The sequence below is a fragment of the Schistosoma mansoni genome (genome assembly GCF_000237925.1).
Source record: "Schistosoma mansoni, WGS project CABG00000000 data, chromosome 3 unplaced supercontig 0124, strain Puerto Rico, whole genome shotgun sequence".
NCBI lineage: Eukaryota > Metazoa > Platyhelminthes > Trematoda > Strigeidida > Schistosomatidae > Schistosoma > Schistosoma mansoni.
Genome location: NW_017386010.1, coordinates 377,906 through 404,703, shown reverse-complemented (window position 1 = coordinate 404,703; position 26,798 = coordinate 377,906). Strand labels below are relative to the sequence as shown.

General features: G+C 34.6%; 1 protein-coding gene and 2 non-coding genes across 3 annotated transcripts in view; 2 read left to right on the top strand and 1 right to left on the bottom strand.

Moving 5' to 3' along the window:
- The first annotated feature begins 1,626 nt into the window (after positions 1 to 1,626).
- Smp_tRNA_01983_Gln_TTG.1.1 lies at positions 1,627 to 1,697 on the top strand. The gene has a single exon. It is a non-coding gene (tRNA).
- A 14,314-nt stretch (positions 1,698 to 16,011) lies between these two features.
- Smp_tRNA_02260_Pseudo_TTG.1.1 lies at positions 16,012 to 16,083 on the top strand. Its single transcript has one exon. It is a non-coding gene (tRNA).
- A 5,161-nt stretch (positions 16,084 to 21,244) lies between these two features.
- Smp_029470 (thimet oligopeptidase (M03 family)) overlaps positions 21,245 to 26,798 on the bottom strand; it is a gene marked incomplete at both ends in the record, with an annotated part of 18,135 nt that continues 12,581 nt past the window's right edge. Inside the window, 3 exons of the mRNA XM_018791260.1 lie at positions 21,245 to 21,457; positions 22,641 to 22,772; positions 23,029 to 23,257. Coding sequence (XP_018645540.1) covers positions 21,245 to 21,457; positions 22,641 to 22,772; positions 23,029 to 23,257 — 574 coding nt within the window. The remainder of the gene's footprint in view (positions 21,458 to 22,640; positions 22,773 to 23,028; positions 23,258 to 26,798) is intronic.

Here is a 26,798-nt window from a genome sequence, read left to right as displayed (position 1 = left end):
ATACTAAACGCACTTTCTGAATTTAAGTTGTAAGCAGTCAGACTAATATTGCAATGCAGTGACAAGTTCTAAATATTATTTGGATTATCATACGGTAGAAACAGTAGCTGAAATAAGTGTAGTGATATTTACGGTCTTGTACACGGTAACTATACAACACCAGGATATTTGTTAGAGATTTGATTATATTACAGGATGAATCTCATGAATTGGAAGAAATATAGTATCATCGCAATTCTAAATTCTTGAATCTACACAGTGTTCAAATAATGTTAACATCTGTGTAAAAGGTAATCACCACTGAAAAAAGTAGATCGGAAGAGCGTATCATTAGTTCAGTGCATTTCCTGGTGGCTTCATAATAGTTGGTCTCTGGAACCATGATAAGGTCACAAAAACCATCTGGGCCTCCATCACACAGCTTCAAAATTGTTTGTGTGTACTCCAGTTGTGTGAGTTTATCATTTTTATTATGGATATGTTCCTGCAACACTCATACCACTGAACAGCAGAAGCTTCAGTAACATCTTCGATTACTGCAGCCAATGTTGCTGATGCTTTTATTATACAGTTGGCGGCAATTATTATAATATACCTTAGTCTCAATAAAGGTTCATATGCTAGCAAACGTCTTCCTTCAACATATATTACATCGAAGGACAATATCACGATAGTCTGTACAATGTCTACAAGTCATTTAATACCCACAATCACAAATAAAGGAAGTTCTTAGTAGTTTCATTTGTTGTAGCTGCTTAATTGTGAAGTCTTCTCTAAAATTCTCTTTGAACCGATCGTACATGAGCATCAGGTACTGAAATAGGCGCCATGACCTTGAAATCCCTGAAACGCTTCTGATTGGCTCGTTCATAAATTATAGTCTCGCCGATTTAACTTTATTACTAGGTAGTTACAAAAATTGAATTTCGTTAAACAACTTTATAGAAATATGAATAATAATTAGTTGATTGTTTTGTTTAAGTGTGAAACTCTTCATCAGTTTCCATTCACAACCTTTCCAAAGATCTTATGATAAATCCAATTAAAGATGAATGGAGTCATGTATTAAACCTAGACTTCTTTCAATGTTAAACGTGATACCTTTGGCGTTTTTTTTATTAAAAATAGTTTTGTATCACAAATAGAGTAAAAAAGAAGTGAGTAGATGAAACAAAGAGAGTAATAATGTACTACTTAGTGATTAAAATAGAAACTACTCATCATATGATTGATCATTTAGATTCAAAGATAATCAGAAGTTAGAAATATATGATCTAGGTTATCACGAATATAGATACTGATACTATAAACAATATTTTATCCATTTCAAGTGTGATTATGTGAGTGTCTAAATGAATGTCAATGTGTATATATCAATATGTAAGTATGTGTTCTTGTGAATGTGTACACATTAACATAGAAATTTGATTAGCTCACAGTTTTTCGAAATATTATTAGTATATATGTATATATTCATTTAGTATTGTTTGTTTGAATCTTCTCATCGATGTGTTAGGACTGCAACTGGTCAGTCTCTAATTGGCATATGTGCATACTGTGCGTATTGCCTCGATATAGGCTTCATTCACAAGCATGGTAAGCAAAGATGGATAGTGGCTAGCAGGGTTCAGTGGCCGAGTGGATAACGCGATAGCGTTTGAAGCAAAAGGTACTGTGTTCGAGTCACAGAGTGAACATCAACTCTGAGATGCAGGTACATCCAGTTGACGAGTCCCAAATAGAACGAAACGCGTGTCAAACTAGATTCCACTACTAGCCACTATCCATCTTTGCTTACTATATGTATATATTATGCAAATTTTATTATGATTTAAATGATAATCGAAAATCAGTTCTATTGAACATTGAATACTCTACATGACATTGAAATAGAAACCATTCAAAGTGTCCACATTACTTTCCAGAGAATTAGTTACTTTAAATAAAGTATACATATGATCTATCTAATTTGACTTTGATCTAGAATTGCAATACAACTTTATGATTCGGAAATGATAATAAAGCATCAAATAGATGAATGCTTTGTAAGCTCATATGCTTCAAGAATCTTTCAGTTATCTTTAGAAATAAGGTACAAAGCCTAATGTCTTGTCTATTTATTTTTATCAATTTTAGCTATCTTGGTACCTAAATATCGATGGTTTCTACTTAGCTTTTAGTAAGATACTGATATCATTGGCGGCCTGTTTAAACATCTGGGCTACCTGTTCCTGTCATCTAGATATTTCAACAAGTTATCTAATTTCGTTTGTTTTAATACATCATTATGCCTATTAATTGCACAACCTATTCAGGTGCGTTTCTGAAAAGTGTAAGACCTTTCGCTGTAAAGGTTACAGGAGGCCTAATCAGAGATATCGTGGTTGCTGGCAATATGCAACGAGAAGAATGTGCATTATCCAGATGTCGATTGACTGGGCTGCTAACTTCTAGCTGGCGATCACTCAATATTTATCGTCAGGAAGGACGAAGAAGTAAGAAACGGAAACTTGTTGAAGCACTTTCTGCTGAGAATTCTATATTGTACCAAAAATATAATATTGAATAAAGCTAATAATAATACAAGGTTACCATAAATAAGTTTTGCATTTTGCAAGCAAATCCAAGAGACGCTATATCTGATTGATTCATCCTATATGTACGGTAAAATCAAAACGTAGACAACTTAATAAGATTCAGCCTTTTGCCAAAATATCTACCGATAAACATTTTTTGATTCAAACTATGGTGTTTGTGTAGGAGAGGGAGGGAAAGGGTAAGAAACATGATTCTGTCCCCTATATATCTATATTGTAAATACAATTCCGTTTAGACAATGGATAATATTTCAACTGGATCCCCATTACTGTGTACATGTCATTTAATATATCCACGCATTAAGAGTATTTTGTCAATTATTTAACGATTGGAAATTTATTATACATTGTAGAGAAATAAAAATAGCACTGGGAAAGTATAATAAGAACTACATAACTAAGATGCTTGTACATTATTTCAACTTCAAGAGTTTCAGTTAATCTTTTAAAATGATATTACTATTAATAATAGTGAGGTGTTGGGTTTGTGTTATATCGTGTGCGTTAACGCGGGCGTGTGCCCTATTTGATATGTGAACGTGGTATGACCGCTTATCAGAGAGCAGTTAACTTATTGATCGGATCAATAATACACAAAATCGAATGAGCAGTCTTGAGTACTACTCGGTCCTGCTTTCTGCCTAGCCCAACCAGTTAAGTCCACAACACCAATAACAGCCTCTGAAATATGAATCATTATTCACAAACATACTGAGTTTAGATGCCAGTCAAACAGACCACATCGTACCATAAAATAGAAAATAACATTTGTACAAAATTTGGCCAAATGAGGTTGTGAATAGGGGGAACAGTAATCAATAGACTGGGGATAACTCAAGAATGGTAAATCGTATAATAATAGTGTATGGGCCCAAATGAAACTCATAATAAGAGGAACACGAATAAGAATAGTTTAGTTACGTAACAATTATACAATAGGAAATGGGCATATTACATTTGTCCATAAATAGTCCTCAAAAGTTACCATTCACAATTCTCTTCGGGATACAACAGTTTGGTACTTTGTTTTGTTTGAACAAATAAAAACCGGAACGATAACTTCAATGTAATCGGTTAAGCAATTGTGATGAGATATTATCTGTGAATGTTCTGAAATGTTACTAATAACCCATGCCTCAACGTTGAATATGTTCATATATTGAAATGAACACGAAGATACTCTTTCATAATGTTCCGTGAATTGAGCAAGATGGTTTAATCACAATCCTTTCATTGTCATTCTGGATGACAATATTATCATTGCCTAGTTTAGACTAAGGTGAGCTTTCTAAACTATTCCAAATCATATTATTCTGTTCTCATGACCTTGTTTATGATCGGCTATCTTCGTACTGCTTGTAATCTTCAGATGGATTTACATGCTCATTAACTATTATTTTTGAACGAATGATGGCCATGTGATTAATTTTTATCCTTAAGTTGATAAATTGGATCTGTATCATGACTAGTAGAACTCAGTCATGTGAGGTATGAGATGGATATCATCAATGATAATCGATGGCAATCGCATAATATATATAAAATAGTGAAATTAATAATATAAATCACTGGATCCCAACTCAGTTTTCTGAAGGTAAGATGTTCATCGAAAATAATGAGGGCCGTGTGTTCAATCCCTAGTGAGGTCCTGGATGTAAACTACTGAGGAGTCTCATATTAGGACGAAGCAACTATCCAGAGTTTAGTGACCACAAGGCCTCTGGTGTGAAACTACAAAACTCAACAAACTTAGCAAACCTCCCATATCAAGGTGTGCCAGTGTGTCTGCTGATCGCCGATGGACCTAAATAACATGCTATTGAAAATTTGCTAGCATACATGGAATTTTATAGGCCAAGAGTTCTAACATTTTGTCAGTCAAATTAAAATTCGAAGTAAAAGTTATTTAAGCATCCATTTTCACACAATATTTGACCGTTATAACTTGTAGCTTACCTGCCTGCGTGCCTAGTTTATATATGACGTGACGATGCCGCCAAGTAGAATACAGTGAATTATCGATCAGACCAATGACACACGAAACCCGTACGAGCAGTTTAGAGCACTTGTCGGTCCTGCTTTCTGGCTAGCCCAGCCAGTTAAGTCCAGAACATCAATAACAGCCTCTGCGGTATAAATCATTATATTTCAAACATACTGAGCTTATAAGCCAATCAAACTAACCACATCGTACCATAAAATAGAAAATAACGTTTGTACAAAACTCAGCCCAAAGTGGTTGTGAATGTGGGGAACAGTAATTAGTAGACTGAGGATAACTCAAGAACGGCAAATCATGTAGTAATAGTCTATGGGTCAAAATAAAGCTTATACTGAAAGGAACATGAATATGAATAGTTTGTAGTGCCGCGATTCGTTAATCGTTTACTTTGATAACCGTTATAATTCTAATCTTAACGGTGCGTAAAATCAGAAGACAAAGGATAGCAGCGACTACAGTTTATTGTCGAATAACTCAGGTCAGAAAGTTAACAACACCTGAGCGAATATCAACGAGCGAGCGAGCGGCAAGCGAGTGAACAGGTGAACAAGCGAAGGAAACGAACGAGGAGCAAGCGAGAGAATAGCAAGCAATTACATAGGCAATTTATAGTCAAATTTAATAAGGGCACAGCAAAGCAAAACAAAGGCTGATAATAATATTTGCGTGCGTACATATATGGGGAGGAGTATGAGTCATCGAATGATATTTAAGCAGTCAACATTTCGGATAGTGTCATGTGCTTTAGTGGTATAGCAGTGCAAAGAATATGCAAATTGTTACTATCCAAATAACGATGTCTGTTAAGTAAGTTATAAAAAGGGCTTAACCAAAATTGACTATAATCGGAATTGATTATAGGATGGTTGCTATAAGTTTAGTTGGTTAACAACTATACAATAAAAATATACTCATAGTATTTGTCCATAAACAGTCTTCAGAAGTTACCATTCATAATTCTCTTCGGGATATAACATTGACTTTATCTAGATCTAGTCAAACGACATACAGAAACCTCTGGACGTAAAACCTCGTATTTATTCTAATCCAATCCAAGAAACAAACAACAGCCTTTTAAATGTCATATAAAGGTGAGGCTTTAATAAATACAATAACAATCAAGTTAAGAAATGAACAACTTTTAGCCATTGAACTCCAATTTAGGAAACTCATATTGAACTAAATGGATCCATGTAAGATTCGAATGAGCTAGTCAAAATTAATAGAAAAAACTCATATCAAATGGATAACATAAACCAAACAACACTGTCAAAATACGATTAAGTAATGTTTAACATGTCGTTCAAACATGATATTAAGTCATTGATCCATATCCATCAGATTCAGTCCATTATAATTTCATATTATAATCTTCCCTGAAGTGCAAAAAAATAATCACAGATGATCAGAACTGTGGAAATGTAAATAGAATAAGTGCACTGCCATAAATTGGAAATATTTTTTCAAGGGGATCAAATTGATGCACCCCATAGTTCTTCAAGTAAGTTTATTTATTTAGCAGACGAGTATTTAATGTTTACCTCTAGAATTTATTGAAAAATGTCGAGTAGCTAAATGCCTAAAATCTGTAAGGACGACTGTTAACAGATTTTACAGGATATTCATATATATATATATATATATATATATATATATATATATATATATATGGTCACGAACGACTAATTTAGAGAGATAATAACAGGAGTTCTAGCCAGAGACTGTGTCTAGTGAAGTCCAAACATGTCAGTTATGGTGCACTTACCCATTAATTATATTGAAAGAAGGTTGAACAATATTATAAACTGATTAAAGATATAATTGCAAAACCGTAGATTAGGGCTTAATTGTCAGAAGGATAAACTCTGACTGTACACATAAACGTTCCAGGTTCGTTCACTTATTGGGTCGTAGATGAGCACAGTTGTATCCAATACTTCCTAATATTCAATGGTTGTAAACTCTGGATCTTTATATTAAGTCCAGTTTGATCACTATTCAGATTGAATAAAATACTAATCAGAATGAAGTAATATCCATGGTGGTCAATTGACTCATGATTTCAACTATGAAAATACTGAAATATCCACAAAAAACCCCTTCTGATCTATAGTTATATGCTCACTAGTGACTGACTGTAAGAGATGTTTCCTTGAATTCTAGTGGGAAGCAGTGACCAGTGGAGTTCAACCAAGTCTGTTGTAGAGATGTCAACTCACTCAAGACACGTGGTGAACGGTTGCTCAAACATCGTGGATTGGTTGAAGTTAGGCATTAACACCGTTGGATGCCGGCCAGCTCAGTGGTCTATCGGTTAAGTGCTCTGGGGCGAGACTGATAGGTCCTGGGTTCGAATCTCGCGAGTGCGGGATGGTGAATGCTCACTGATGAGGAGTCCCATAATAGAGCGAAATGGTTGTTCTATGCTCCCAGGTTTCCCATGGCGGTCTAGCTTCAATTGACTCATGATTTCAACTATGAAAATACTGAAATATCCACAAAAAACCCCTTCTGATCTATGATATCAAGTTACCAAACTTTAAATATTTTTCAAAATACATATCAAACTATGCCAAATATTCTTGATAAGTATTCATTGTTGTCAAGTTAACTACAATTTATTCTTCACATGGTATTGTCAACATTGAAAATTAGACATGTCCAAAATTTCAGATTAAATTTTAAAATATTTAAATTCAATTGAATAGTAAAACTCAATTCTCTTAACAACAAATGAATATATACAAAAATTGTCATTCAAACAAGGTAGGTAGGTGGTAGTTCGGGTAAGAAAAGGGTCCTTTCACATATATATATATATATATATATATATATATATATATATATGGGTTTGATTGCTGCTTTTCTGTTTTGTTTCATAAATATCTAATATGCAAATGAATATTTGTAATCTTGCATGGAACTTCTGACAACCATACAGCAATAATTAACCATTATATGTCTTATAAATATTGTAATCAGTGAGGAATTTTGTGGATATTATAGTAGTTTAATAGTTGAATTTATGAGTTAATTGAAGTTAGACTATCATGGAAAACCTAGAAGTACTGGAAAGCCGTTTCGTCCTAGTGTGGAACTCCTCAGCAGTGCGCATCCCCGATTCTACCTCACGAGACTAGAACCCAGAACCTATCGGTCTCGCGCGCGAACACTTAACTTCTAGACTACTGAGCAGGCCGGTATGTAACGGTGTTAATGTCTAACTTCAACTAATCCACGAAATTGCTCTATGGTCTACCATTGTGTTCAGTCAATTACTATCTCATAACAGACCCAGTTGAACTCCACTGGTTATGGTTTTTCATTAGAACTCCAGAAAAAAACTTCTTGAAGACCGTCACTACTGAGCATATGATGATTATAATCAGAGAGGGATTTTGTGGATATTAGATAGCGGATGCGCACTGCTGAGGAGTCCCATACTAGGACGAAATGGCCGTTCAGTACTTCCAGGTTTTCCATGATGGACTAGGTTCAACTGACCCATGAATTCAACTATTGAATTTTGTTTTGTTTATTGCATCACACAAATCTAAAGTTTTTCTACTCCAAATACCAGTTTTCTTTAGTTTGTCCCAGAAAGTACACACTAGAAAGTGGACGGTAATAAACAGGTATTTGTTTAAATTTATTATTCTGCACAAGATTAGATGAGCTTCATGTGATTGACACGATATCTGATTCTCTATCAGCTGAGCTTCATTGATTCACACTGTAAATCTCAGTTAATTTTTGCTATTGTATTACTTTTATCCAGCTTGGATGAAAACATACTCAACTTTTGATTTAGTCTTCTCAAAAGTAAGTAATCTGATGGGACGAACGATTTCAAGTCAGATCACGCGGTATCTCAAATACGAATAGTACGTGACAGATACAAGTGTGAGCATGAAGTAGTGACTAAGGTAGTTGTTAATCTGGCTAAAGACAGAGTTTACGTGTCCTTATCTATGTCAGTAAAGATAGCTTTTTTTATTTCCTAAGCTTTAAATTGTTGCATATAAATTTAATGATCAAGAATTACACTATTTACTGACTCTATAAATTATAGGACTTGGGGTTTATAGTGATTGATCACTGAGCATTCACAGATGACATGTTTGTCTAGTTTTTAGTACTCGTCGAATCCGAGGTTTCGTTCTGGCCAACTCCAGCCATCTAACACTTTAACATAGGACACTCATTCTCGGATCACATGGATTAGCATTCGCATTGTAACGTTATCGATAAAATCTAATCAGGACTAAAGACTAACCAAACATAACATTGTTCAATGCTCAACGGTCAATCAATTTGAATATCTTGATCTTATGGGAAGCTATTTGTGGTCCGATTGACTGAGTGGTAGCTTCTCAGACAGTGAAACTGGATGAGATGGGATAGAATTTCACAGAGAGCATCAACTCACACTTGTACTTATCTATTTATTTACTACATTGTATAATTATTTTTTAATTTTTTATACACGAATTTCTCTTAGTATCTGTATATTCATTAAACGACATTTATAAATTGATGTAATGATAAACGATCAGATGAAACAACAGACACCTTGACACAGAAAAGATATTTTCTCACTATTTTAGCTTTTTATTTATACTACTAACTATTAGTAAGTAGACATATGATTTTCAATTAAACATTAAAGAGAAAGGATCAGAGAAGGGATCTCTTTTCAACGAATATATTATCAATCTGTGTAATCGTATATGATTTAAGTATTCGTTCTATGAGGAAATGATGTAATAGAAAGATTATAATACTAGATTATAGAATGTAAATAATTCTAAGTAAATATTGTCTGTACAAACAAAGAGCCTAGTTAGCAACCGATAATAATATGAATGAAGTATGATCATTAAAACTTTTTTATTACGGTAATTCAAGATAATAGGGGGAGTTAAATGAAATGAAGCGATATCAGAAACAACTATGAATAAAATCATGAGGATATGAGAAACAATTAAACAGCGATAGGAATATTATCAAACACAAAGCATAATAATAGTAATGGTTTAAGACTGTAGTAGGCGTCGAGTGGCGACTGAGTATGATCACCACTGCAGGGAGATTACGTGACAGATATTAGGTTGGATCCCTCCGTAAACCAAAAACTAGAAAGCAGTTGACTATTGTAACAAGATCTATTCGTTGGCGATCTCGTGGTATCGAAAGAATACCGAAATCGTGCCAAAATTTCTAAGCGGAACTGCCGAGCGTATGCGAGTTTTTACAAGGTCACAGACAGACGGAAGAATGTGTATGTTTTGTACAGTTAAACAAATAGGTACAGTAAAACAATCACCAGTACAATTTGTTATAATAATAAGTGTTTCCATTATACTAATCGCGTTCTCGTCATAAAAGTAGGTCACTACAAGACTATGCTTTTTTCTTTATTTATATGTTTCCACGGAACTATTATATAGGTATAAGTTTATCGCTCGTGTTCCTGAACATTGTAATAAGGGGTGTCAACTCCCCTCAGTGATTTAATTATACTCTTTTCATCTAATTAGATACATAAATTGATTTCAGTCTTCCAGAAAATAAAGCTTTGTTCCCTATTTTCTTAAAGATTTCGAGTATCTGTGCCCACCCATTGAAGATTTGTTTATTTTGATGGATCAGTTTTTTCTCTAAATAAGAAGAATTAAATCGCGTTTTGTCAATCTGTAATATTAACGCTTTAAACATAATCATGAGCAACTTCTTTTACGACAGTATACACTTGATGGCTTTAATGTTATTCATTTATTTGGGAGTGTCACTTTCCATAAGCTGAACCGTGCTATTGTGGCACATTGATCATTATCATTCTGTATAACATCTTCGACATTGATAATGTTGATGATCCGACCACTTTACTTTTTGTACTGTAAATTTGCTCTAGCTTTGTTGACATGAATTATAGAAACTTTGAATGATAGTTATCTATTCTAGGTCTTACGTTCCTAGTAAATGAAATCACAGAGTCAAAATGATTATTAAATGTAGTTTAATGAAATGAAAAGCTTCCCATAATTTCAAAAATCTATAGCTCTCTTTATTACCACTTGACAATCGTTAATAGAAATGTGTTTTGTGGATATTATAGTAATTTAATAGTTGAATTTATTAGTCAATTGAAACTAGACCACCATGAAGAAACCTAGAAGTACTGGATGGACATTTCATCTTAATGTTTGAATCCTCAGCAGTATACATCCATGATCCATTGTATTTTAACTTCAAATCATACTATGATTTAATCGAGTTAGATTGTTTTATTCATGTATGGAATTATTTTTTACATTGTGCATTATTTTGAAGTCTGATCTGAAACGTTAATCTTTACCAAGAGAATTTATGAGTCACATGCTTCTTTTTGGTTTTCAAGTTCATAAATGTGATGTCCACATATAATTGTCGGCTAAGTCATAGTATTGCTTCATCTGATATTCTGGTATTTTGTTGCCTCCTATGAGTAGAGTAACTTCATTCCAATTTCATGACCTTCGTTTTTCATAAGCAAATTGATGAAACAGATTTCCATAACTTAGTGACCTGATATGTTAAAGCTTAATAACTAAAGCTGGATTCTCTAGAACAAGTGATATAGACAGCTGGTGCAAACTTTACCTTAATTTAAAGAACTTGCATAATTATATATAAATTAGAGGACCGGTAAATAAGAAGTTACAATATATGCCTAAGACATTCACAGTACAAAATCCATACTAATTTGGGATTATGAGAAACACTATTAACAGTCCATTGGCCATAAATATTATCATTGAACATTGATAGAAAGCTACATACCTAGGTTTCAATAAAATACAATCAATACTGAGGACTAATTTCATGCTACATCAATTACAACTATTCAGTGATCAAGCAGTGTATTGTAGTCAAAAGGTTCTCTTGTTTAGATTACTGTTAGTTAATAATGAGCAAGTCTATTTCTAAAAAGAGATAAATTGATTGAAATTATTTTATATTAAACAATGCTAACATTTTGGAACTTGATACATTGGGTCAATAGGAAAACGCCAAATGATTAGTGATTGAAATAAAGATGGCTTTTATTTGCGGGGTAAAAGACATAAGTCACTGATAGGCGCGATTTCCTATGGAACAGACACATGTAATTATGAGTAGACATACAATCGATCCGGTTAACCTATAAACTTATTTCTTTATTGCCAATCTTTTAATTCGAGTGTCAGTGAGACTTAAGTACAAGAAGATTGCGCATCAATGTCAGTTGGTGGACACAGTATGTGACGACAGAATCCTACCTAATCATATCTTTCTATAAGACTATAAAACAATCTCTTGTGGACCAGTATCATACTCTTTCTTTTGCTTACGATTGATTAACCATTGTTGAAATGTAAGGTTAAAATATATTACTAATATCACTACTGTTCAAATTCATAGAATTCAACCATAAGTAACTGTGTATTGCTTATCTTCCTATACTTAAGTCTAACCTTATTTTCTATTATTTTAAACATTTACTTCAATTACAACACTCCGCCAGTTATATCTATCAAAACCATCTACACGGTCACACGATTCCATTTATATTTAGTATACTAGTTGATAATTCTATTTTCTAGCATGTTCTAAAAACTTCTCAATAATTTCTATTATTTTATAGAGTTGAGATCATGAGTCAATTGAAGCTAGACCACCGTGGAAAACCTGGAAGCACTGGACGGCCATTTCGTCCTATTGTGGGACTCCTCAACAGTGCGCATCCTTTACATTTTTTCGATTCTTTTCTTCTTTTTTCTTATACAAATCAAGTGAACAATTTCTTTATGATTGATTGATCACTGGGTGGTGATCAATGACATATATGCCAGGTCGTTCTTAGTGCAGATCGAATCCTAACGACCATGTTGCAATGTGGTCACTAGTCTAGGTGACTCGACATTGAGTGCACTATGTTAAGATAAGTTGGTGGTTGGAGGCAGTGAACAGGAAACCCTGGACCTGGGTTTCATGCTACTTGGCACTCGTCAGTAAGGTATACCTGTAATCTTGAGGAAACCGATGCTCCCTGACTGATTCGATACAGTGTTACCCAGCTTCATATTCAGAGAAATTTCCAAACGATTTGTTACGTAGTCATCTTATCTTTTCATTGACTACTTTCTTTGTCAAATCACTATAAACACGATTGTACCGCTTGAGTAAATGGTATCGTTGAACAGAAAATTTTCTTTGCTGAATAGTCTTTAACTAATCTTCAATAATATCAATTATTATATCTATAACACAGATATCATTGAAAAACATTACAAAATTCTCACAAAAATATAAGAGATTTAAAGGCATTACTGAATACAGAAGGTAAACAATCCTATGTAAGCTATACAACAAGAATTCAATTATCTACATCATTTCATTTTAGACAATTCATAATAGTCTTACAGAGAAAATGTTTGGAGTCGGTTATTCTCAATGATTGTGATATTTTTTTGAAAATCTGGTGAACGAGGTGTATAAAATAAGTTATTGATCAAACCATTTTAGTTGTCAGGATAGGGTTGTGGGGACTATTGGGTTTCTGGGTTCGAATCTCGCGAGGTGGGATCGTGGATGCGCACTGCTGAGGAGTCTCACAATAGGACGAGTTGGCCGTCCAGTGCTTTCAGGTTTTCCATGGTGGTCTAGCTTCAATTGACTCATGATTTCAACTATTGGGTTTTGTTGAAATCATAAACCGATCAATTTTAGAATACCATTGAAGACCTGGAAACACTGAATGCTGTTTTGTTATAGCATGAGATTGTGCAATAATGAGGAATTCAGTACTAAGACGAAACAGCGATCCACTGTTTCCAAGTTTTTGGTGTTGGTCTAACTTTGATCAGTTCGTGATTTCAATGAAATCCATTTCAAGTTTGACCAGGTGATGTTTAATTCAAATATTTACCAATGTAAAATCAATTAATATAACAGATGTACTAAGATAACTTTGTGAATCCGTTTCACTGTGTCAAATAAATCTACGCGTGACCACTTTTTCTTTTCACATGCATCATGTCATACGTACATTGAATACAATCAAATGATTGAATAATCAATGAAACTGTTTTACTATCTAGCCATATGTTCTACCGATGATAGGTCTTCTTCAACATTTCCTTATCTCTCTCTTCCTCTTTTAACTTACTAGTATTTTAGAAATGAAGACGTGTCTATATGATAAATACTGAACTTTCATGAGTCAATTGAAGCCAGACCACCATGGAAAACCTGGAAGCATTGAACCATGTGTCAGTGAAGTAATTAGGCTTCAGGTAAAAACTATCATGAATTAAAATTGCTGTTTCACCACATATTTATTATAAATCTATATACTGTAATATATATTTAAAGTTTATTTATTCACAGTTGTTAATGTTGATAGATACAAAAATACACTCACACACACACACACTGATTCATGGATCTGTTTGATGTAAACGTAATAACTACAATAACTTATGTGTGTACTTCAGATTTATACATACAGAAATGTTTGCTTTACAAGGTTGTATCCGTCACTGAATAATATCAACTATGGTACTAATCAGAGATTGTTAGACAACTGGTTTATCCTAGTTTCATACCCTAATAATCAAAGCGTATTCACGAATTCAGACCGTTTGTAATCTTAGCTTCAATGAAAAGGTGATATATTATAGCTATTATCCAATATCTGTGTTTCATAACTAAACCCACTATAGACATGATTGGTCATAACTTCTCAATAAAACTTCAGGAAGTAATCTTGAAGTCGAACAGATGGGAGCAAACTACACTGAATAACTCGAATGACTTATTAGTCCATCAGATATTTGTGTTTGGTTACAAAATAGCTTTGAATATAAAGAGTTATGAGATTACGATGATAAAACAATTTTGACATAACTTTTGAATCCTTCTTTGTTGAATTATTCACCATATTAGAATAATCAAATGTTAATGTTGACAGTTAGAGATGGGGTGGGGCGTCGTCTTGCATCTGTAGTGACGAATAGTTTTTCAAACAGAATTTATGTCTCAAGAACTTTTAAGTCACCTTTGAAATGCACAAGCTCTCTTAGGATGTTGTATACTTTTCAATTCTATTTGTTTTCCATTGCATTTTCATGAACTTTACTTATCACTTTCTCATCGTAATGTCAAGAGTAGGTCAAATTCATTCGCATTATTTGGTCATGTAACGGTTGTTATGTCAATTGTGATTGTGCACTGTACATTTCTACTAGCTAAATTATTGAACTGAATTATAATGAATGATCTCTTCTCTTGTCACAAATTAGAATTTTACATTGAGCATTAGGTTGTCAATTTCGCTTATGTGATATATTCAAAACTCTATAATACAGATAATATTGAATTCTTGGTAATGAATATCCACTGGAAATGTTCACATTACACTGTCCTGTGCAAATAAGTTGACCTGATTATGATAACAAGATTGATCTAGAGACGTGATCACATAGTCGACATGTTATTCGACAACAAGGTGAAACAACTGGTCTTAGCTTCCAGGTACAAAACCTGTTGAATTCGATTTACAAATTAATAAGTGGATCAAATTATTCTCACTTTAAATATGACACTTCAACTTGAGGTAGGGTATAAACTATATGAAATGATTATTTTATAAAAACGTCATATTTACAAACATAATTGAATGATTGAATTAAACAATCAGTGAATAAGTGAACTATGGATGAAAAAAAAGTTTTTTTTTTTGTTTAAAATCATGAAAATTATTTATATTCCCACAAGGTATCCAAACCAAATGTGTTACAGTCTGTTCAATAGTGAATGTATATTACAATGTTTACCGTTGGTTGATAATTTGTATATTGTTACATAACGATATATAGATATACATATACCTATATTAACATTATCCACATCCATGTATAGATTGAATGTGGAACTGTGGTGTTGAAGTCTTTATTCACAACTATGTAGTGATTGTTTACTGAGATAGAAAAAAAACGACAATAATATAGATGTTTACAAATAGCATATGATGTAGTGGTGTAATTAAACAATAATAATAAGCATGGTAAGCAAAGATGGATAGTGGCTAGCAGTGGAATCCAGGACGCGCGTTTTGTTGAACATCAACTCTAAGATGCAGGTACATCCAGCTGACGAGTCCCAAACAGGACGAAACGCGCGTCGAACTGGATTCCACTGCTAGCCACTATCCATCTCTGCTAATCATGCTTGTGAATTTAGGCTATATCGAGGCAATACGCACAGTATGCATATATGCCAATTAGAGACTGACCAGTTGCAGTCCGAATACATCGATGGGAAGATTCAAATAAACAATACTAAGTGAATTCAAACTTCACCTCGTTGCACAAGCAAGTGACTATCAGGACTTGGTGGCCAAGTGGATAACGTGATGGCGTTTGAAGCGAAGAGTACTGGGTTCGAGTCCCAGAGTGGACATCAACTCTGAGATGCAGGTACATCCAGCTGACGAGTCGCAAATAGGACGAAACGCGCGTCCTGGATTCCACTGCTAGCCACTATCCATCTTTGCTTACCAACAATAATTTAGATTATATGTATATGTAATTGTTACAAGACATGTCTTTCCCAATGAAATACACTAAATAATTATGTATATGTAAAGTGGTTGCACGCAATCTAGTAGTGAGTGATTATGTACTTCAATCATCAAAGTGTCCAAATAGTGTGTTTGTGCGCGTGTAGAGCTGGACGAATGGTTTTTGAAGGATATAAATAGGTTTATTATGAAAAACATTTCATGGTTACTGTATGCTACTGTCACAGATTTTGTAATGGTTGAATATTTATAGATGTTAAAGTAAGGGACATTTCCAAAGATCTGTGTTCGGTTATCTGAACTCAGTAGCTTATTGAATAGCACGTGGTTTGAAGTTGATGAATACTGAGTTAGATATTCAGTGTGAATATCAAGAAACCGATGAGTTCCAAATAGGAGAATACGTGATTCTTGCTCACATTATCCACTGAGCTACTAAGTCGATGAAACCAATTCGTTATTGAACGAATAGGATGTTTATATTATTAGTCGAAAGAATTTGAATTATCTCGTTGTACGATAGAATGTAATCAGTCCTTGTTACCAAATATGCATCTTGTATAGATGTCTGCAAAATAGCCATTTTATCATATGCTTTAAAGAATGAATGTGTTGTGTCTAGCAGTGGAGTCCAAAACGCAGGTTTTATCCTATTTGAGAGACGTCAGTTTGATGTACTTATAACATATTGTTGATATACATAATGAAACTCGATTTCAGCACTTTTCATTTGGAATGTCAATGCATTAAGCACAGAGCTAGTGAGTTCAGCAAACAACTATTTTGTTCACTAATTATTTTTATAATTATTATAACCTGAGATAGGAAAATGAAACCCCTTAATAATTATATTTTTCTAGTATGGGGGGATTTGCGTAAATCGTGGGATTATTTTTACTATGATAGTTTTATAGAAGAAGAAGAAGAAGAAGATTAAAGTGTTCAAGACAGCCCTCGAAAAATATGCAAACGCTTATAAAATTTACGGGAAATAAAGGCAATCATAGTTGAGAGAATCTGCGAGATTAAAAAACCAATAAAAAAGACAAATATTAAAGTGGATCAGTTGAAGTTAGACATTAACACCGTTGGATGCCAGCTCAGTGGTCTATTGGTTAAGGGCTTCGGCTCGAAACTGGTAGGTCCTGAGCTCGAATCCCGCGAGATTGGGTTCGTGGATGCGCACTGCTGAGGAGTCCCATAATAGGACGAAACGGCCGTCCAGTGCTTCCAGGTTTTCGATGGTGGTCTAGCTTCAATTGACTCATGATTTCAACTTTGAAAAATATTAAAGTGTTAGAATAATGTTAATGGGTTATGGTAAAAGAGGGACTTAGTAATTACAGTCAAGGAATTGGGAGTGATATATTTAATAGAAACTGAACTCTAGAGAAACACAACACACATATACATATTAAGTTACACTAGCATGTGGATTGAGTATGCTCAATTGAGGACGAATATAAATATAAGTAGTATGATGAACATGGTAGTATGAGAACAAAGAAAAATGATCTAAATACGTTTATTTAGTTAAAGTATGTTGCAATTGAACTTAGTGTTAAGTTGTGGAAACAATGCTGACATCAACTTACCATATTAGCAGACCTGATACGATACTTTACTTTGATGTTCAAGACATTTTAGGGTGAGTTCGTTCAGTCAAATAAACTGATATGTCAGCCTCATAAACTACTGTAGTGAACAAAAACTTTCTGGAGAATACCAATTAATTGGTTAGTGCAAAACTACAGAGTGGTTTCGTAAAATATGAAAACTATGGATTAAATACATAGTTTGCACATCTTTCTTTAGTTACCCTTTACATGCTTCATTGCAATTACTCTCTGTTTTCTTCAAACGAATCTTCTCAATCTTCTGCTGGTATGAGTTTCATTTCCGATTACTGCTGCGTACTACTTATATCTGTCTACATAAGTAACATACACCACGCCCGTCCCTCCTTTAAACGAAAGTCACTCTTGTGGTCGTTCTGCTCGCCATATCACTTCCTTCTTTTCCGCAGTCTGTGCCACGCTCTCCATCAGAATGTCAAGTTCGCCGGCGCGCTGACCCTAGCAACCCGTCGAGCCTTCTAAATCCGACGTCCACCCAGAGAAAGGAAGCACTCTTCCTTCCCTCCACCGACAACCAACGCCTCCCTGCCAGAACATTCCACTAGTTACACCTTCCTGCACAAGTCCGCTTAGACTAGCGACTCATTTCCACAGAACTTCACCCCCTCCACCTTTCATTCGGCAGTTACACAGGAAGTAGTGAACGAACACTCAGATGGGGAGGACCAACTTATGGTTTAATATGCAATCATAGGATGGTTTGACAAAGCGTGAAAGTCATACATCAGATACATTATTTGCACATCATCTTTGAACTGTCTCTTACGAGCTTCATTGTTCCTTCATTCCTGTTGTTATCTTGATTGCATTTAGTTTCCTTCTCTTCACTTCAATCTTCTCAACCTTCTGCTCGCAGTCATATCACTTTCGACTGGTGTTACATACTACTTATGTTTATCAATACACGTAATAAACATCACAGTACTTTTTGGGTGGCATACTTCTGAATGTCGTGATGAGTATTTATCAAGTGAGTTTATGTATTAGCACAAAGTTTTCTGGTAATGCTGTCAGTCTCCTCAGTGTAAATCACACTGTAACTAACCCAATGAATCATGAATACAGAAGGACCAATAGGTAGAACGGCAGATGGTAGATAAGATTTGGTTACGGTGTGCAGGATACATGTTTATTGTTATCAGACGACATAAATTAGAAAAAAAAAATTCATGAATCCTAACTTACTATAACTCCACAAACGTAAACAAACATACACATATTCACATTGTGAACACATTTAATGTCTTCTTATTCATCATCTTACTACAAACAAAATAAATCTTTGAATAAAATTGAACAATCTTTTAGTGTAGTATGGATTGTAAAATGTATTTAGCTTTGGATTTAAGTATTTCACGACAGAAGCTCTTACCAGTTTGCCGAGTGGAATTATTTAAACTTGATGACTTTCTTTTGGACTTAGCTGTTACAGTTTAGACGGATTATGGTATTGACAGTTAACCTTAGTATGCTCATTAATCCTGTTAAAACTTTAAATCCTCTATAATTTTATCACCGTTTCTTGAAAAGCTTTTCACAAAAGCTGAATGCTGATTGGCCGTTTTCTGATAGGGTGATTTCAAGGTCATATGTATATTGAAGAAGTCATTTTGCCTTTATCGAGCCCTGAATTCGCGTTAGAAACGACGATTAAGTAGTGTTAATATATACAATAACACAAATTACTATGTTACAATACGAAAGTTATATTAAATGATAATACAATCTCAGTTGTAACTATTTATGTGGCACTTGATCACCACTCATTTCGAAGCCCTATCAATAACCAACCGAACAATTTGATTGGCGTTATTGTAATCTACTGGTTAAAGGAATCGATGACTACTTCGTAAGCGATTTTGAACTCCAAGTTTGCTTTGATTGAATGGTTGGTATTGTTCACAAGGTGTTCAAATATTGGACTTTTTATGAAACTAGTAATACTTCTTTACAATTATTCCGCAAGATTTTGAACCATGTTAGATAGTCTTGGAGAGTCACCACCACACACGTCATACTTTTTGTTGATTTTCGAACCATAACCAACTTCACTCAATCCCCATGTACTTTCTTATTACTGTCGTTATTCGTGTATTACTCAAACCTCTTTAAAGAGTTTGGGAAATGTAATTAGTATATCGATCAGCCTATGCCTTAATCTACACTTTCATAATTCACTGGACCTACGATCTAACAGCTTAGAATTTACTTTCTCACTGGCTACATACCAGGACGGTCTAACAGAATCTTTGAAAAACCCGGAGAAGTTATTAAAGTCATGAACTGATTCATATGGGAAAATGTCGGCGATTAGAAATTTGAATCGCGTTAACTGACAAATCTGTGACTCTGTTATATCTCGAACTTAGATTCTCGTATGTTGCGTATAACTTGAGCAATCAAACACTAGAACCTTACCAAGTCGCAAATGAGAAGACAGAAGACAAATGGAAGGAATGTTATTCCAAAGAGTGTCAGTTATGATGCACAACTGTCAGGTATTTATAATTTTTAGTAAAAATGAAATAATCATTGTAGTTATTCAATCCGCACACAGGGGATTATTAGCATTTGTCCAATAGGGAAGCTACATGTAGTGATTCTGGAATATTCTTCCGAAAGCTGATTGAATCGGATATGTCCGGCTCTTTCTGAGCTTCTTAGAGTTTCCTCAAGTTCACCCGTGGACCGTCTTCACAGACTCGTTGACAAAAATACAGTTCAGAGGTGAAAATCTTGTATACTATTGAATAAGTAAATTGTTTAATAATCCCTTTAATCTATAACCCAAATAGCCATCGGCTAATCTAATCATTCTCTTGGAAATAAAATACCAAAGTTGTGAGCAACACTTTCAATGTTCAACAAATATGTCGTATGCAGTACTTTCGGCAATGTTTTCATTCATTTAGTGAGTGACTGTTGTATCATAGTATCAACTACATTAAACATTGTGGTCCAAACCCTAACTTTCATGAAATCTGTGTTTTCCCTCCAAAATATTGAACTGTAATACACTAAACATGTACATATCAAACAGTTACTGCTATTTTTAGGCGATTGAATTGAAAACTTCACTCGAAAATGCAATATTTATCCATTAAACAATCAGGAAGATACCCGAATGTGTTGCCCACAACATCATAATCGAGCACTGAAAACGTTGTGCGTAATCTCATACAGAATATAGTGGAATAACAATGAAGTTGGAATAACTCCCATTAAAAACGACTGCTTAACATGACATTTACTGCTTAGAACAATCTCGGGAAGAAAATATCAAAACTATAGTAATAAAAAGCTGGGAAAAACTTTTATTAAAAATAAGAAACAATAAGAAGTCAAATAAAAACAATTAAATCTCCTTTTTTAAAAATGAAAATTGAAAGACAAATTACTTTAATTATGACGAATTAACTTTTAATAATTTGAAGAAAGCATTATCATTTGGTTCACGTCCAAGAAAATCTTTCAACATATCTGCAGCATCTTTAGAACCACCAGGACGAAGAATTTTCTCACGATAATCTCTTCCAACTGATTTACTAAGGCAACCACCATCCATAGCACATTGAAAACGTGATTCAAATATATCAATGCTGTATACTCTACTCCACTTTAAGTAAAAAGAAAAGGTTAGAATAAATCGGATGTATAGATAATCTTGAGGAAATCAGTATTTATAATCAAAGACGGATAGTGGCTAGCAGTGGAATCCAGGACGCGCGTTTCGTCCTATTTGGGACTCGTCAGCTGGATGTACCTGCATCTCAGAGTTGATGTTCATTCAAACAAACAATACTAAATGAATTTAATCAGTATTTATATTTCACTTATCTTCGTCCTCTCTTAATTGGCCAGAACAGTTAACACCTCAAGTTTGTTCGACTACATACTACATACAGAGAGGGAGAGAGAGTATATCGGTTGTGTTTTCTCCGTATTGGAGCTTGGTGAGAAAAGGCCATACATTGGACCTTAAGAGTCAGTATATATGAATTGGCTGAAGAGTGGATACCAGTGTTATTTATTGATGCAAGCATAACCAGAGAACAAGTTCACATCAAACATATTCAATTATTTTGAAAATATTTTACCCATAAATAGTTGATAAGAGAAAATAACTCATAGAGACTTTGAAATCAATATAGACTAGTCTGCGAACAGCTTAGTAACTGAACCCTATATATACGAGTGTAATACATTCATTATTTTTTGCACATTGACATATACAATTAAGACAAGTCTCATATGATATTTGTTAGTTTAATTAATTACCAACAGTAAATAGTGAATATATCAGTTATCCACCAACAAATTATTTTGTGTGTGTGTTGAGTTTAAGTGTTTTTACTAATTCTCTAGTGAAGTTTGATAACTTCAATCAATATACAAGCAGTGACTAGTGGAGTTCAACCAAGTCTGTTGTAGAAATATCAACTCACTGAAGACAATTGGTGAATGGTTGCTCAAACATCGTGGATTGGTTGAAGTTAGACATTAACACCGTTGGATGCCGGCCAGCTCAGTGGTCTATCGGTAAAGTGCTCTGGCGCGAGACTGGTAGGTCCTGGGTTCGAATCTCGCGAGTGCGAGATCGTAGATGCGCACTGCTGAGGAGTCCCATGATAGAACGAAACGGCCGTCCAGTGCTTCCAGGTTTTCGATGGTGGTCTAGGTTAATTGACTCATGATTTCAACTATGAAAATACTGAAATATCCGCAAAAACAATGTATCTCACTGGACCAACAATCACAAACAGAAAATAATACATAAAAGACTATACTTATTAACTTACTAAATAACTATAAAAACGTCCATCATATCCACAAGTTAAATGAAGAAATGATGCAGGCCAAAAAGTATCTGGTATCGGTTCAATACCCAAACATTTTTTACTTAAATTCGTAAAAGTAATCAGTGGATCATCCTGTGTTGAAAAAAGCGAAGCACAAATAAAGTTATATGAACACGATAATAATAATAAATAATGATAATGATGGTCATTTCCAGGCAGAACCAACACACATCAAATAAATAAAAGGATTCCGTTGAAGACATAGTGGATTTGACTGACCAAACATTCCAACAAGTGATTAGTGTATCCGGGGAGAAGCCGAAAAAGTGACAAAATAACAAATGTTAAGAACCTATTATTTTCTTTACCAAAAAAACATCAAACTCACTTCCCAGTTCGTTGTATGAATGGCTTGATCGAATGAGGCTAAAAGTATTTGTCGAGAATAAAATAGACCAGCATTTGCTATACGTGAATTAATTAGATTAGCTAATAAATCTTTTGGAATCGGATCATCATTTGTATCAAGTAGCGCCTTCAGTCCGTCAACATTCCATACCCAATTTTCTAGCATTTGTGATGGACACTCGACAAAATCTGTTTCTACAGCTGTACCACTTCAGAGAAAAAACACAAGTAAATAGACATAAATGTTATCAATATAATAGATGGATAGCGAAAAGCAGTGAAATCTTGGATGCCAGTTTCATCCTCCTATTCAAAACTCGTCATAACTCAATCTACATTCATTACAGTGTATTGATGATCACATTGGGGCACACACCCAGTATGTTCTTCTCAAAACGCAAAAATTGTTATTCAATGGGCTAGTGAGTTTGCATAACCATTAATGGTAAAGGTTTAGAATTATCCCGTTGTTGATATTCACTACTGTTAACAACAACGTATCTAGTCCATAAGATTTATGACAAAGTAGTTATATCGGGATAATCTGCACACGATATACATATGTTAACAACGACTGATCAAAATTCAGTCAACAATATCAACAATGGGATAACTCAAATCTTTATTCATTATGATGTAAATGTTATCAATGCTTTGCCTCTAGTTCAAAATTCAATATTCAAGTGGTATACACTTTCACACAATCTGGTGCCTAATTAAAATTAAAGATCATTATTGATTTATATTATACAGAGAAAGTCTATCACCATCGACCTCAAGGTAACCTCGTCTATGAATAGAACCATTTTATGAGCCTAAATGAACTTAGAACAATGTTATGATCTGTCAGTTTGATCCATTTACAAATTCATAAGCTATATGACACTTATCGAGACTACTTGTGCGAAAATAAGAAGGCCAATCATGTCGAAGAAGCTTTAATACCAAGAACCAAATAATTATGTACATAAGTTATGTCTATATGCAAGAATTAGTGGACTAATCTAAACGAAGATAGGTAGTCGGTTATTTTTGGTAGGCAGAATAACTCATTTACTCATAATAGTGTACCTTTGGATGCATTTCTCATTTGTCTTTAGGACATATGATTCGGTTGATTTTTTCCACAACACATAATAGATAACATTTTTGAACTATCACGTAGATGTACTTTAATTACCATTGGAAGTTGAACAGTCAATTTAAAAGTTCTGATTATAACTCAGCAAAAATTGGTCCTACCTTCAACAGACAAGTAGCAATATGCGTTCAAGAAGTAAAGACTTAGAGCTAATCACCTACCCGAAAGGTCAGACATAAGAATTACTCTTCATAACATTTCAAGCTATGTAGTTTTCTTTCCAGATGAGTTCACTGTATAATGAAAATTACCACTCAACTAAACAAGTCCATAAACTTGTACAATAAAGCTAAAGAGGAGCGAAATGTGATAAATGATCACATCAACTCCATCTCTTCTCATTGCCAGGTAAGGGCGGTCAAACTAAAATGTGACATCAGTGCTTGAAGTCACTAACTCCTAGTCTTAGCCATGTTGGTAGATGCAGGTTACTTGGTTGGGGTCCGCGCGACTATCGTAACCAATGGTTAGAGACTCTAGGTGACATGCCTCGGAATCGGTCACAATGGCGACGGTGTTTAGACACTTTGTCTTTCCTTAAACCGTAAGATTAGACTTACTTTATACCCTTCTTTCTACGAACTAATTCTTTCTCCCCGTATTACATCTTTATATACTTTTTTCTATATTACTACCATTGAAGTAACTACTTCTATGAATTTGGTGTTCACCTTGTTGAGTTGGCCCCCAAATGCCCTGGTACGGCCGAGAGTGGAGAGAGTCCGCTCTCCCTCTCCAAATGCTCTCACATGACCAGCGAATATATAGCCTCTGCCAGGGAAGTCCCACTCACTGCCTTCTCGTGGCATCACTGTTGTTTACGAAATTGAGGGGACGAAAAGCGAATGTCCGGCGCTTTAAGCGGGTTGGTGGACAAGGCGAGTCCACCTAGGGACGTTGGAAAACCCTGATTCCAAACCAATGGTGAACATGGGCTCCAGTATCCTGAGGAAACAAATGGCATATGAACCGATCGTTGGTCACCGGCTACCATGGGACTGCATCTCCTTACGATCTCCACTGCCTTGTGGACTAGACCTTCAGGTCAAAGGCTCGGGTTGTGGTCCCTTAAGAAAACCACCTGCTTCAGTCTGGGCACCTGGGCAGTATCACAGCCCTCACACAAATCAAATGAGATTTGTGAGGCGCATATGTATCTGGTGCTTCTTTGTACCAATATTTATGTGTTTAAATAAAATAAAATAAATTGTTGAGTTGATGAGGTGTGTCAACTTGGACCGATGCATATATGTGCCTGGTCCTACGTTGTAGTTGATTGACTGACTTCTCATTGCTATACACCTAAAGGAGACTAACTGCTTTAAATGAGGAACAATTTTATGATACTGAAAAGTTTCTAGAAAAATACTAGAGTTAATTACAGTAACTTTACTATGTTAAGTGGTTTTTTTCCAACGATAGATGAAGTAAAACCTTAAAAGTCCTTGATCCGACTTCGTTATTAGTTGTAGGTGAATAGTGAGGATGATGAGAGCGGTTGTTTTATACTTCCCAATGTTTTGAACAGTCCTCTAAAATGCTGGCCGAGCATAAGGTAGAGAGCGTGACGGAGATCTCTTACATCCCATTTCCAGATCAAACCGTAGCTGTAAAGACAAAATGACAAGGTTTCGGAATAAAAAGTCACAAAATTAAATGTTATTAGTACTTTATAGACTTCCAATTAAGAGAGACAGTATCCCATAAAAGGTAGCTTCAGTATTTTGTCATTCCCTCTTCATTTCACTCTTAATAGAATTAACATTAATACAACTCTTAAAACATTGTGTAGAAATTGCCATGGATGAATTCTTAGGTTTATGGGGGCCTTAGCTACTCGCGAATTCAAACTCCCTTTATTTTAATCAAGATAATTTGTCATAACCCTGAATCTTCCCAGGTAATCAATCTTCGAGATATTTTATGGAATAGGATGGTGGTGTGACAATTTTCTATTCTTCCCAACATGGTGTTGATTTTGTTTCTTTCCTTTATTTACAATTATCAATTGATGTCTATTGGTGATTCTATTCTATCGATCACTATTAGTTTTCATGTACAAATGCGTTGACAAGTATATGTGTGGCCAGATTGTTTGAAATGCATAACACAAATGCATCACATTTTTCAGATCAAATCCAACTGTTGATTGTTTTACTTAAATTTTCACAGTTGAAATCATGAGTCAATTGAAGCTAGACCACCATCGAAAACCTGGAAGCACTGGACGGCCGTTTCGTCCTATTATGGGACTCCTCAACATTGCTCATCCACTATCCCGCATCCGCCAGAACGGTCGCTCAAAATCAAGAATTGTCTTGAAGATAATACATTACCACAATTGGAGTGCCGACATACGTTTTATAATACACGTGACAGGGTCTTCGGCAAGTGAATTAATTCGAGTATTTAATATTGTGTGGGATCGACAGAAAATGTGTGAAGATATTAAACTTAATTACCAATAACTGAAGTGAACGATTGTATGAAAAATGTTAATATAATTGATTTTTTATATACATATGGAACAAACCACATTCCGTAGTATATATTTTATGATACCTTATCATAATGAAATCAGAATACTGAAAGAGCATTATGGTTCTGAC